Genomic DNA, 12,975 nt, shown 5'->3' with positions numbered 1-12,975 from the left:
TGTTCATGTCCTTTGCCCACTTTTTGATGGGGTTGTTTGTTTTTTTCGTGTAAATTTGTTTGAGTTCATTGTAAATTCTGGATATTAGCCCTTTGTCAGATGAGTAGATTGCAAAAATTTTCTCCCATTCTGTAGGTTGCCTGTTCACTCTGATGGTAGTTTCTTTTGTTGTGCATAAACTCTTTAGTTTAATTAGATCCCATTCATCAATTTGGCTTCCCATTGCTTTTGGTGTTTTAGACATAAAGTCCTTGCCCATGCCTATGTGCTGAACGGTATTGCCTAGGTTTTCTCCTAGGGTTTTTATGGTTTTAGGTTTAACATGTAAGTCTTTAATCCATCTTGAATTAATTTTTGTATAAGGTATAAGGAAGGGATCCAGTTTCAGCTTTCTACATATGGCTAGCCAGTTTTCCCAGCACCATTTCTTAAATAGGGAATCCTTTCTCCATTGCTTGTTTTTGTCAGGTTTGTCAAAGGTCAGATAGTTGTAGATATGTAGCATTATTTCTGAGGGCTCTGTTCTGTTCCATTGATCTATGTCTCTGTTGTGGTACCAGTACCATGCTGTTTTGGTTACTGTAGCCTTGTAGTATAGTTTGAAGTCAGGTAGCGTGATGCCTCCAGCTTTGTTCTTTTGGCTTAGGATTGACTTGGCAGTGCGGGCTCTTTTTTGGTTCCATATGAACTTTACAGTAGCTTTCTCCAATTCTGTGAAGAAAGTCGTTGGTAGCTTGATGGGGATGGCATTGAATCTATCAATTACCTTGGGCAGTATGGCCATTTTCACGATATTGATTCTTCCAACCCATGAGCATGGAATGTTCTTCCATTTGTTTGTATCCTCTTTTATTTCATTGAGCAGTGGTTTGTAGTTCTCCTTGAAGAGTTCCTTCACATCCCTTGTAAGTTGGATTCCTAGGTATTTTATTCTCTTTGAATTAATTGTGAATGGGAGTTCACTCGTGATTTGGCTCTCTGTTTGTCTGTGATTGGTGTACAAGAATGCTTGTGATTTTTGTACATTGATTTTTAATCCTGAGACTTTGCTGAAGTTGCTAATCAGCTTAAGGAGATTTTGGGCTTAGACAATGGGGTTTTCTAGATATACAATCATGTCTTCTGCAAACAGGGACAATTTGACTTCCTCTTTTCCTAATCGAATACCCTTTATTTCCTTCTCCTGCCTGATTGCCCTGCCCGGAACTTCCAGCACTATGTTGAATAGGAGTGGTGAGAGAGGGCATCCCTGTCTTGTGCCAGTTTTCAAAGGGAATGCTTCCACTTTTTGCCCATTCAGTATGATATTCGCTGTGGGTTTGTCATAGATAGCTCTTATTATTTTGAGATACGTCCCATCAATACCTAATTTATTGAGAGTTTTTAGCATGAAGCGTTGTTGAATTTTGTCAAAGGCCTTTTCTGCATCTATTGAGATAATCATGTGGTTTCTGTCTTTGGTTCTGTTTATATGCTGGATTACATCTATTGATTTGTGTATGTTGAACCAGCCTTGCATCCCAGGGATGAAGCCCACTTGATCATGGTGTATAAGCTTTTTGATGTGCTGCTGGATTCGGTTTGCCAGTATTTTATTGAGGATTTTTGCATCAATGTTCATCAACAATATTCGTCCGAAATTCTCTTTTTTGATTATGTCTCTGCCAGGCTTTGGTATCAGGATGATGCTGGCCTCATAAAATGTGTTAGGGAGGATTCCCTCTTTTTCTATTGATTGCAATAGTTTCAGAAGGAATGGTACCAGTTCATCCTTGTACCTCTGGTAGAATTCAGCTGTGAATCCATCAGGTCCTGGACTCTTTTTGGTTGGTAAGCTATTGATTATTGCCACAATTTCAGAGCCTGTTATTGGTCTATTCAGAGTTTCAACTTCTTCCTAGTTTAGTCTTGGGAGGGTGTATGTGTCAAGGAATTTATCCATTTCTTCTAGATGTTCTAGTTTATTTGCGTAGAGGTGTTTATAGTATTCTCTGATGGTAGTTTGTATTTCTGTGGGATCGGTGGTGATATCCCCTTTTTCATTTTTTATTGCGTCCTTTTGATTCTTCTCTCTCTTCTTCTTTGTTAGTCTTGCTAGCAGTCTATCAATTTTCTTGATATTTTCAAAAAAACCAGCTCCTGGATTCATTAATTTTTTGAAGGGTTTTTTGTGTCTCTATTTCCTTCAGTTCTGCTCTGATTTTAGTTATTTCTAGCCTTCTGCTAGCTTTTGAATGTGTTTGCTCTTGCTTTTCTAGTCCTTTTAATTGTGATGTTAGGGTGTCAATTTTGGATCTTTCCTGCTTTGTCTTGTGGGCATTTAGTGCTATAAATTTCCCTCTACACACTGCTTTGAATGTGTCCCAGACATTCTGGTATGTTTTGTCTCTGTTTTCATTTGTTGAGAGAGCATCTTTATTTCTGCCTTCATTTCATTATGTACCCAATAGTCATTCAGGAGCAGGTTGTTCAGTTTCCATGTAGTTGAGCGGTTTTGAGTGAGTTTCTTAATCCTGAGTTCTAGTTTGATTGCACTGTGGTCTGAGAGACAGTTTGTTATAATTTCTGTTCTTTTACATTTGCTGAGGAGAGCTTTACTTCCAACTATGTGGTCAATTTTGGAATAGGTGTGGTGTGGTGCTGAAAAAAATGTATATTCTGTTGATTTGGGGTGGAGAGTTCTGTAGATGTCTATTAGGTCCACTTTGTGCAGAGCTGAGTTCAATTCCTGGGTATACTTGTTAACTTTCTGTCTCGTTGATCTGTCTAATGTTGACAGTGGGGTGTTAAAATCTCCCATTATTATTGTGTGGGAGTTTAAGTCCCTTTGTAGGTCACTCAGGACTTGCTTTATGAATCTGGGTGCTCCTGTATTGGGTGCATATATATTTAGGATAGTTAGCTCTTCTTGTTGAATTGATCCCTTTACCATTATGTAATGGCCTTCTTCGTCTCTTTTGATCTTGTTGGTTTAAAGTCTATTTTATCAGAGACTAGGATTGCAACCCCTGCCTTTTTTTGTTTTCCATTTGCTTGATAGATCTTCCTCCATCCCTTTATTTTGAGTCTATGTGTGTCTCTGCCCGTGAGATGGGTTTCCTGAATACAGCACACTGATGGGTCTTGACTCCTTATCCAGTTTGCCAATCTGTGTCTTTTACCAATTACTTTATTTTTATAGGTGTCCTGGCCCAGTTATTATAAGAAAGGGTAAAATTCTAATGTATGCCATTCCCAGGATGTAATAGGAGCTCACTTTGTTGCTTGAATGACTAATCTTATAGGAATATTAACAAAGGCATCTGGATGTAATACTTCCCTGTATAAAATGGGCTCTAATTTTTAAGGGAAAGTAGATACCAATGTTATTTTTGCCCCGCCCTTTGATGTATTTACAGGGAATATTACACACTTCAGACTTCTTTTAAAAGTTCCTGTTCCATCTTTATTAGTCTTGCTAGCGGTCTATCGATTTTGTTGAACTATGCAGCCATAAAAAATGATGAGTTCATGTCCTTTTTAGGGACATGATGAAACTGGAAACCATCATTCTCAGTAAACTATTGCAAGGACAAAAAACCAAACACTGCATGTTCTCACTCATAGGTGGGAATTGAACAATGAGAACACATGGACACAGGAAGGGGAACATCGCACTCCAGGGACTGTTGTGGGGTGGAGGGAGGGGTGAGGGACAGCATTAGGATATATACCTAATGCTAAATGACGAGTTAATCAGTGCAGCACACCAACATGGCACATGTATACATATGTAACAAACCTGCACATTGTGCACATGTACCCTAAAACTTAAAGTATAATAATAATAATAATAATAAAAGATTATAAACAAAAAATAAAAATAAAAAAATTAAAGTCCCTGTTAATGGTCCAGCTTATTGGGAACTCAGTCTACAGTCTTCATAAACTCTTCCAAGGCTCAAGAACTCATCTCCAGTAAATTCCAATGCAATGTCTTTCTTTTTAATGTTTCCAGGAACTAAGATTTGGAATGAATAAAAATGTTATAGGCTGGGCGCAGTGGCTCACGCCTGTAATCCCAGCACTTTGGGAGGCTGAGGTAGGTGTATCACCTGAGGTCAGGAGTTTGAGACCAGCCGGACCAATATGGTGAAACCTCGTCTCTACTAAAAATACACAAAAATTAGCCAGGTGTAGTGGCGTGTGCCTGTAGTCCCAGCTACTCGGGAGGCTGAGACAGGAGAATTGCTTGAACCCGGCAGGTGGAGGTTGCAGTGAGCCGAGAGCCGAGATCGCACCAATGCACTCCAGCCTGGGCGACAGAGCAATTCTCCATCAAAAAAAAAAAAAAAAAAAGAGTTTTAAACAAATTAGAGTTGACAGTTCCTAATGTAGAGGATTTTACTTAACTTTTTAAGAAAGTATTATCTTGGGAACGTGTGGCGTTTAAACTAGTGAGGTTTAAATTGGGAGTTAGGAAACCTACATTCCAGTCCTGGCTCTGCTATTGATTGTTGTTGAGGGACCCTGGAGAGATGACTTGCTGCATACTTTGTATAATTTCTGTCTCCCTGTGCTTCACAGGAATTATATAAAAGAGTGAGAATGTATGTGAAAACATATTTAGCTCCTTAATATAAAAATTAAATGCCACAGCTAGACTTAAGAATAAAGTTATCTTCTATTTTCCCATCCAAAATGCTCCATTTCCACTCCTTTACAGACATTAAGGGTTGTTACAATAAACAAAGTGTAACGTTTAACACATGTAATAAACCATAGATTCTGACCAAAAATAAATCCAAAAAGACCAACAAAAAGCAGGTGGTCCAATATAAAAACAAATGTGCTTTTTCCCCCTTACTTCTATTATGGCAGCAGCCACCCTTCCAGTTAGTTACCCAGGCTTGTAATCATTGTGTGTGTGTGGTTTTTTTTTTTCTTCTTGTCTATGGTGCACTAAACTGTAAGCTTTTGGAGAGCAAGAACAATTTCGTTCATGTTTGTAGCTCCAACAGTATCTAGTAAGGCCCTTGCTCGTGGGATTCAGTAAATGTGTGCTTGGTGAATAGATTCTCAGAATAAGGTTGCTTGTAGAGCTTCTTATCTTTTAATTCTTCTGGCCTCCCTACCTCCAGTGAACAAATAAGGCTCAGGATTACTTGTTCTTTCGTATAATTCTATTTCCAGCTTGTTCTTTCTATTACTTTTTGCAAGTTTAAAATGTCATCAGACTTTTACTATCATAAATTGAACTAAGAAGCTGTTCTAAAATGATATTTGACCTTTGTAGGAAAAAACTCTGTATGCAACTCTAAGACGAAAGGTTCAAGGGAAACCTAAGAAGTGCCTGACTTACTCTAGTATGAAGAATTTATTTTAAACTCTAGCATCTACTATTCCTCCACTGATCGCCTGAAGGCCAACTGAGAACATTTCTGGATCTCTCAAAGCAACATTTTGTATCAGATATGTGAATAATTCACAAGACAGCTCCTTCTCTTCTTTTTTATCTTGATTAAAGTCACTCTGTTGTCCTAGTCTCCCACTAATATCTTCAGAATCCCTCAAAAAACAACATTTTGTCAAAGTCCATTAGTTTAGTCTTGCTAATTCATTCGAACAGACATTTGCTGCTGAGATATCTCCAGTTTGCTTCATTCTCATTGCACCTCCCTAGTTTAGGCTCTTATTACTTGAAATCACCAGGCCCATTCATTACTTGCAAATGGAAAATTTTCATTTGCAAGCCATTCCTTTTCCAGTCCATTCTTTTCTAGTCCATTCCCTCCCCATTTCCCCAGTGCCATGAGAGTTATCTTCCTAAAACATATATCTAAGCTTGAGCTCACTTCTTAATAAAATCCTAACTGCTCAGCCTGGCATCCAAGATCCTCCAAAATAAGCCCCAATTTATATTGCCCAGTATCATCTTCCATTTCATATTTGAACGCACAAGTATTACATATACATTATTTTATCACCACCACTCAATTTTTTTTACTTTTACCTCTGACCCCTTGTTTAAGTTATTACTTCTGCATAGAGTGCTCTACTCCCCCTTACCTGAAAGATTTATCTGCTCTTCAAAGAAGGTTCAACTAAAATCCTATACCCTTCACAAAACTTATGTTTCAAAAATCCAAATTCAGTTTAAATTCATCTTTCCTGACTGTATACTCCCTTCACACTTTAGACTTGTGGACGTAAGTATTTGTGTAACTCTGCTTTACTGTAACTTTCTTAAGAAATTGTCTTACTGAATGATTCCCCCGCAGCACCACCCAGCACAATATTTGCACTGAATATACTTGGTATAATTCAGTAAATGTTGAATAAAGTTTGGGTCAGAAAAATTGGAGTACCAGTCTAGAAGTTTTTGCTCATCAACACTGGGCTTTTATTGGTCAAGGCGATACTATGCCAAGCAAATGGATAATCCTTGCTACTTCGTGTTTTTTTGGGAAGGTTAAAAGGCTTAAAACACATTTTGAGGGACTACTATGAAAGTCATTAGGCATATATGGGTCTCTAAAGAGCATGTGTTTTTGTGTTTGTAATTATTAAACTATACAATCTTCAACAGTGTCTCCTTCTCACTATTTCTTGGTCCTAACACATGTGTTAGTAGAATTTGACTTGTGATATCCTGAATTGTGTTTTACCCATATCTCCAATTTTTCCCACAGATAGGGATGAGGCTTACCTATGGACTTTGTTCAAGTTAATTCTTCCACCTTATCACTCAGCATTCAAATTTCCTCCTTAATAGGATGATGCCCAGATTCCACCCATCTCACCTGAGTTACCGCATGTTCTCACTCATAGGTGGGAATTGAACAATGAGAACACAGGGACACAGGAAGGGGAACATGACACTCCGGTGACTGTTGTGGGGTGGGAGGAGAGGGGAGGGACAGCATTAGGAGATATACCTAATGCTCAATGATGAGTTAATGGGTGCAGCACACCAACGTGGCACATGGATACATATGTAACAAACCTGCACATTGTGCACATGTACCCTAAAACTTAAAGTATAATAATAAAAAAATTAGTCTAAAGGTTTGCATTCATAGACCCCTTTTTCATTCTTTTTCCTTCTGGAATCAAGCAGTTCATCAGTAAATAATCATGGCTGGATAATGCTGCAAATTTTTAGATATTGAAAAATATCAATTAAGTACTTATGAAATATCTTATCCTATTGTAGGTAATGGGAAATTACAGTGCCAGATAAGATAGACATGACATTTGCAGGGGAGTGAGGAGAATGTATTACTTATTAGAGAGGCAGATAACAAGGTACAACTAAAAGAAGCCAGGCAGATTCTTGCCTTTTAGAAAGAAACAATCAAGGAGGGGAGCCAACATGGCCTAATAGGAACAGCTCTGGTCTACAGCTCCCAGCATGAGCAACGCAGAAGACGGGTGATTTCTGCATTTCTATCTGAGGTACCGGGTTCATCTCACTAGGGAGTGGCAGACAGTGGGTGCAGGACAGTGGATGCAGCGCACCGTGTGCCAGCCAAAGCAGGGCGAGGCATTGCCTCACTCAGGAAGCACAAGGGGTCAGGGAGTTCCCTTTCCTAGTCAAAGAAAGGGGTGACAGATGGCACCTGGAAAATTGGGTCACTCCCACCCTAATACTGTGCTTTTCTGACAGGCTTAAAAAACAGCACACCAGGAGATTGTATCCCGCATCTGGCTGAGAGGGTCCTACACCCATGGAGTCTTGCTGATTGCTAGCACAGCAGTCTGAGATTAAACTGCAACGCAGCAGCCAGGCTGGGGGAGGGGCGCCCGCCATTGCCCAGGCTTGCTTAGGTAAACAAAGCAGCCAGGAATCTCGAACTGGGTGGAGCCCACCACAGCTCAAGGAGGCCTGCCTGCCTCTGTAGGCTCCACCTCTGGGGGCAGGGCACAGACAAACAAGAAGACAGCAGTAACTTCCGCAGACTTAAATGTCCCCATCTGATAGCTTTGAGGAGAGTAGTGGTTCTCCCAGCACACAGCTGGAGATCTGAGAACAGGCAGACTGCCTCCTCAAGTGGGTCTCTGACCCCCCAGCAGCCTAACTGGGAGGCACCCCCCAGTTGGGGCAGACTGACACCTCACACAGCCGGGTATTCCTCTGAGGCAAAACTTCCAGAGGAACGATCAGGCAGCAGCATTTGCCGTGCATGAAAATCTGCTGTTCTGCAGCCACTGCTGCCGACACTCAGGAAAACAGGGTCTGGAGTGGACCTCTAGCAAACTCCAGCAGACCTGCAGCTGAGGGTCCTGTATGTTAGAAGGAAAAGTAACAAACAGAAAGGACATCCACACCAAAAAGCCATCTGTACATCACCATCATCAGAGACCAAAAGTAGATAAAACCACAAACATGGGGAAAAAACAGAGCAGAAAAACTGGAAAATCTAAAAAGCAGAGGGCCTCTCCTCCTCCAAAGGAAAGCAGTTCCTCACCAGGTACGGAACAAAGCCAGATGGAGAATGACTTTGATGGTTGAGAGAAGGCTTGAGATGGTCAAACTACTCTGAGCTACAGGAGGAAATTCAAGCCAAAGGCAAAGAAGTTAAAAACTTTGAAAAAGAATTAGATGAAAGTATAACTAGAATAACCAATACAGAGAAGTGCTTAAAGGAGCTGATGAAACTGAAAGCCAAGGCTTGAGAACTACGTGAAGAATGCAGAAGCCTCACGAGCTGATGCGATCAACTGGAAGAAAGGGTATCAGTGATGGAAGATGAAATGAATGAAATGAAGCGAGAAGGGAAGTCTAGAGAAAAAAGAATAAAAAGAAACGAACAAAGCCTCCAAGAAATATGGGACTATGTGAAAAGATCAAATCTACGTCTGATTGGTGTACCTGAAAGTGATGGGGAGAATGGGACCAAGTTGGAAAACACTCTGCAGGTTATTATCCAGGAGAACTTCCCAAATCTAACAAGGCAGGCCAACATTCAGATTCAGGAAATACAGAGAACACCACAAAGATACTCTTTGAGAAGAGCAACTATAAGACACATTATTGTCAGATTCACCAAAGTTGAAATGAAGGAAAAAATGTTAAGAGCAGCCAGAGAGAAAGGTCGGGTTACCCACAAAGGGAAGCCCATCAGACTAACAGCAGATCTCTCGGCAGAAACTCTACAAGCCAGAAGAGAGTGGAGGCCGATATTCAACATTGTTAAAGAAAAGAATTTTCAACCCAGAGTGCCATATCCAGCCAAACTAAGCTTCATAAGTGAAGGAGAAATAAAATACTTTACAGACAAGCAAATGCTGAGAGATTTTGTCACCATCAGGCCTGCCCTAAAAGAGCTCCTGAAGGAAGCACTAAACATGGAAAGGAACAACCAGTACCAGCCACTGCAAAATCATGCCAAACTGTAAAGACCATCAAGGCTGGGAAGAAACTGCATCAACTAATGAGCAAAATAACCAGTTAACATCATAATAACAGGATCAAATTCTCACATAACAAAATTAACTTTAAATATAAATCGACTAAATGCTCCAATTGAAAGACACAGACTGGCAAATTGGATAAAGAGTCAACACCCATCAGTGTGCTGTATTCAGGAAACCCATCTCGTGCAGAGACACATATAGGCTCAAAATAAAAGGATGGAGGAAGATCTACCAAGCAAATGGAAAACAAAAAATGGCAGGGGTTGCAATGTTAGTCTCTGATAAAACAGACTTTAAACCAACACAGACCAAAAGAGACAAAGAAGGCCATTACATAATGGTAAAGGGATCAATTCAACAAGAAGAGCTAACTATCCTAAATATATATACACCCAATACAGGAGAACCCAGATTCATAAAGCAAGTCTTGAGTGACCTACACAGAGACTTAGACTCCCACACAATAATAATGGGAGACTTTAACACCCCCACTGTCAACATTAAAGAGATCAATGAGACAGAAATTTAACAAGGATACCCGGGAATTGAACTCAGCTCTGCACCAAGTGGACCTAATAGACATTTACAGAACTCTCGACCCCAAATCAACAGAATATACATTTTTTTCAGCACCACACCACACCTATTCCAAAATTGACCACATAGTTGAAAGTAAAGCTCTCCTCAGCAAATGTAAAAGAACAGAAATTATAACAAACTGTCTCTCAGACCACAGTGCAATCAAACTAGAACTCAGGATTAAGAAACTCACTCAAAACTGCTCAACTACATGGAAAATGAACAAACTGCTCCTGAATGACTACTGGGTACATAATGAAATGAAGACAGAAATAAAGATGTTCTTTGAAACCAACAAGAACAAAGACACAACATACCAGAATCTCTGGGACACATTCAAAGCAGTGTGTAGAGGGAAATTTATAGCACTAAATGCCCATAAGACAAACCAGGAAAGATCCAAAATTGACAACCTAACATCACAATTAAAAGAACTAGAAAAGCAAGAGCAAACACATTCAAAAGCTAGCAGAAGGCTAGAAATAACTAAAATCAGAGCAGAACTGAAGGAAATAGAGACACAAAAACCCTTCAAAAAATTAATGAATCCAGGGGCAGGTTTGTTGAAAAGATCAACAAAATTGATAGACCGCTACCAAGACTAATAAAGAAGAAAAGAGAGAAGAATCAAATGGACGCAATAAAAAATGATAAAGGGGATATCACTACGGATCCCACAGAAATACAAACTACCATCAAAGAATACTACAAACACCTCTATGCAAATAAACTAGAAAATCTAGAAGAAATGGATCAATTCTTTGAAACATACACCATCCCAAGACTAAACCAGGAAGAAGTTGAATCTCTGAATAGGCCAATAACAGGCTCTGAAATTGTGGCAATAATTAATAGCTTACCAACAAAAAAGAGTCCAGGAGCAGATGGATTCACAGCCAAATTCTACCAGAGGTACAAAGAGGAACTGGTACCATTCCTTCTGAAATTATTCCAATCAGTAGAAAAAGAGAGAATCCTCCCTAACTCATTTTATGAGGCCAGCATCATCCTGATACCAAAGCCAGGCAGAGACACTACCAAAAAAGAAAATTTTAGACCAATATCTTTGATGAATATTGATGCAAAAATCCTCAATAAAATACTGGCAAACCAAATCCAGCAACACATCAAAAAGCTTATCCACCATGATCAAGTGGGCTTCATCCCTGGGATGCAAGGCTGGTTCAACACATGCAAATCAATAAATGTAATCCAGCATATAAACAGAACCAAAGACAAAAACCACATGATTATCTCAATAGATGCAGAAGAGGCCTTTGACAAAATTCAATAACAGTTCATGCTAAAAAATGTCAATAAATTAGGTATTGATGGGATGTATCTCAAAGTAATAAGAGCTATCTATGACAAACCCACAGCCAATATCATACTGAATGGGCAAAATGTGGAAGCATTCCCTTTGAAAACTGGCACAAGACAGGGATGCCCTCTCTCACCACTCCTATTCAACATAGTGTTGGAAGTTCTGGCCAGGGCAATCAGGCAGGAGAAGGAAATAAAGGGTATTCAATTAGGAAAAGAGGAAGTCAAATTGTCCCTGTTTGCAGATGACATGATTGTATATCTAGAAAACCCCATTGTCTCAGCCCAAAATCTCCTTAAGCTGATTAGCAACTTCAGCAAAGTCTCAGGATACAAAATCAAGGTACAAAATTCACAAGCATTCTTATACACCAATAACAGACAAACAGAGAGCCAAATCATGAGTGGACTCCCATTCACAATTGCTTCAAAGAGAATAAAATACCTACGAATTGAACTTACAAGGGATGTGAAGGATCTCTTCCAGGATAACTACAAACTATTGCTCAATGAAATAAAAGAGGATACAAACAAATGGAAGAACATTCCATGCTCATGGGTTGGAAGAATCAATATCGTTGAAATGGCCATACTGCCCAAGGTAATTGATAGATTCAATGCCGTCCTCATCAAGTTACCAATGACTTTCTTCACAGAATTGGAAAAAACTATTTTAAAGTTCATATGGAACCAAAAAAGAGCCTGCATCGCCATGTCAATCCTAAGCCAACAGAACAAAGCTGGAGGCATCACGCTATGTGACTTCAAACTATACTACAAGGTTACAGTAACCAAAACAGCCTGGTACTGGTACCAAAACAGAGATATAGAACAATGGAACAGAACAGAGCCCTCAGAAATAACGCCACATATCTACAACTATCTGATCTTTGACAAACCTGACAAAAACAAGCAATAGGGAAAGGATTCCCTATATAATAAATGGTGCTGCTGGGAAAACTGGCTAGCCATATGTAGAAAGCTGAAACTGGATCCCTTCCTTACACCTTATACAAAAATTAATTCAAGATGGATTAAAGACTTACATGTTAGACCTAAAACCATAAAAACCCTAGAGGAAAACCCAGGCTTTACCATTCAGGACATAGACGTGGGCAAGGACTTCGTGTCTAAAACACCAAAAGCAATGGTAACAAAAGTCAAAATTGATGAATGGGATCTAATTAAACTAAAGAGTTTCTGCACAGCAAAAGAAACTACCATCAGAGTGAACAGGTAACCTATAAACTGGGAGAAAATTTTCACAACCTACTCATCTGACAAAAGGCTAATGTCCGGAATCTACAATGAACTCAAACAAATTTAGAAGAAAAAAACAAACTACCCCATCAAAAAGTGGGTGAAGGACATGAACAGACATTTCTCAAAAGAAGACATTTATGCAGCCAAAAAACACATGAGAAAATGCTCATCATCACTGGCCATCAGAGAAATGCAAATCAATATCACAATGAGATACCATCTCACACCAGTTAGAATGGCCATCATTAAAAAATCAGGAAACAACAGGTGCTGGAGAGGATGTGGAGAAATAGGAACACTTTTACACTGTTGGTGGGACTGTAAACTAGTTCAACCATTGTGGAAGTCAGTATGGCGATTCCTTAGGGATCTAGAACTAGAAATACCATTTGACCCAGCCATCCCATTACT

The 12,975-nt window shown here is 39.5% G+C and overlaps 1 protein-coding gene across 1 annotated transcript in view; it reads left to right on the top strand.

Moving 5' to 3' along the window:
- ABCB7 (ATP binding cassette subfamily B member 7) overlaps positions 1–5,700 on the top strand; it is a 192,497-nt gene extending 186,797 nt beyond the window's left edge. The window contains exon 16 of the mRNA XM_058441408.1: positions 5,276–5,700. Within this exon, the coding sequence (XP_058297391.1) occupies positions 5,276–5,365 (90 nt within the window). The 3' untranslated portion in view covers positions 5,366–5,700. The remainder of the gene's footprint in view (positions 1–5,275) is intronic.
- The last annotated feature ends 7,275 nt before the right edge of the window (positions 5,701–12,975 follow it).

This window comes from Hylobates moloch, unplaced genomic scaffold (assembly GCF_009828535.3).
Source record: "Hylobates moloch isolate HMO894 unplaced genomic scaffold, HMol_V3 SCAFFOLD_7, whole genome shotgun sequence".
NCBI lineage: Eukaryota > Metazoa > Chordata > Mammalia > Primates > Hylobatidae > Hylobates > Hylobates moloch.
Note: the sequence above shows the minus strand (reverse complement) of the source record. Positions and strands in the feature narration are given on the sequence as shown.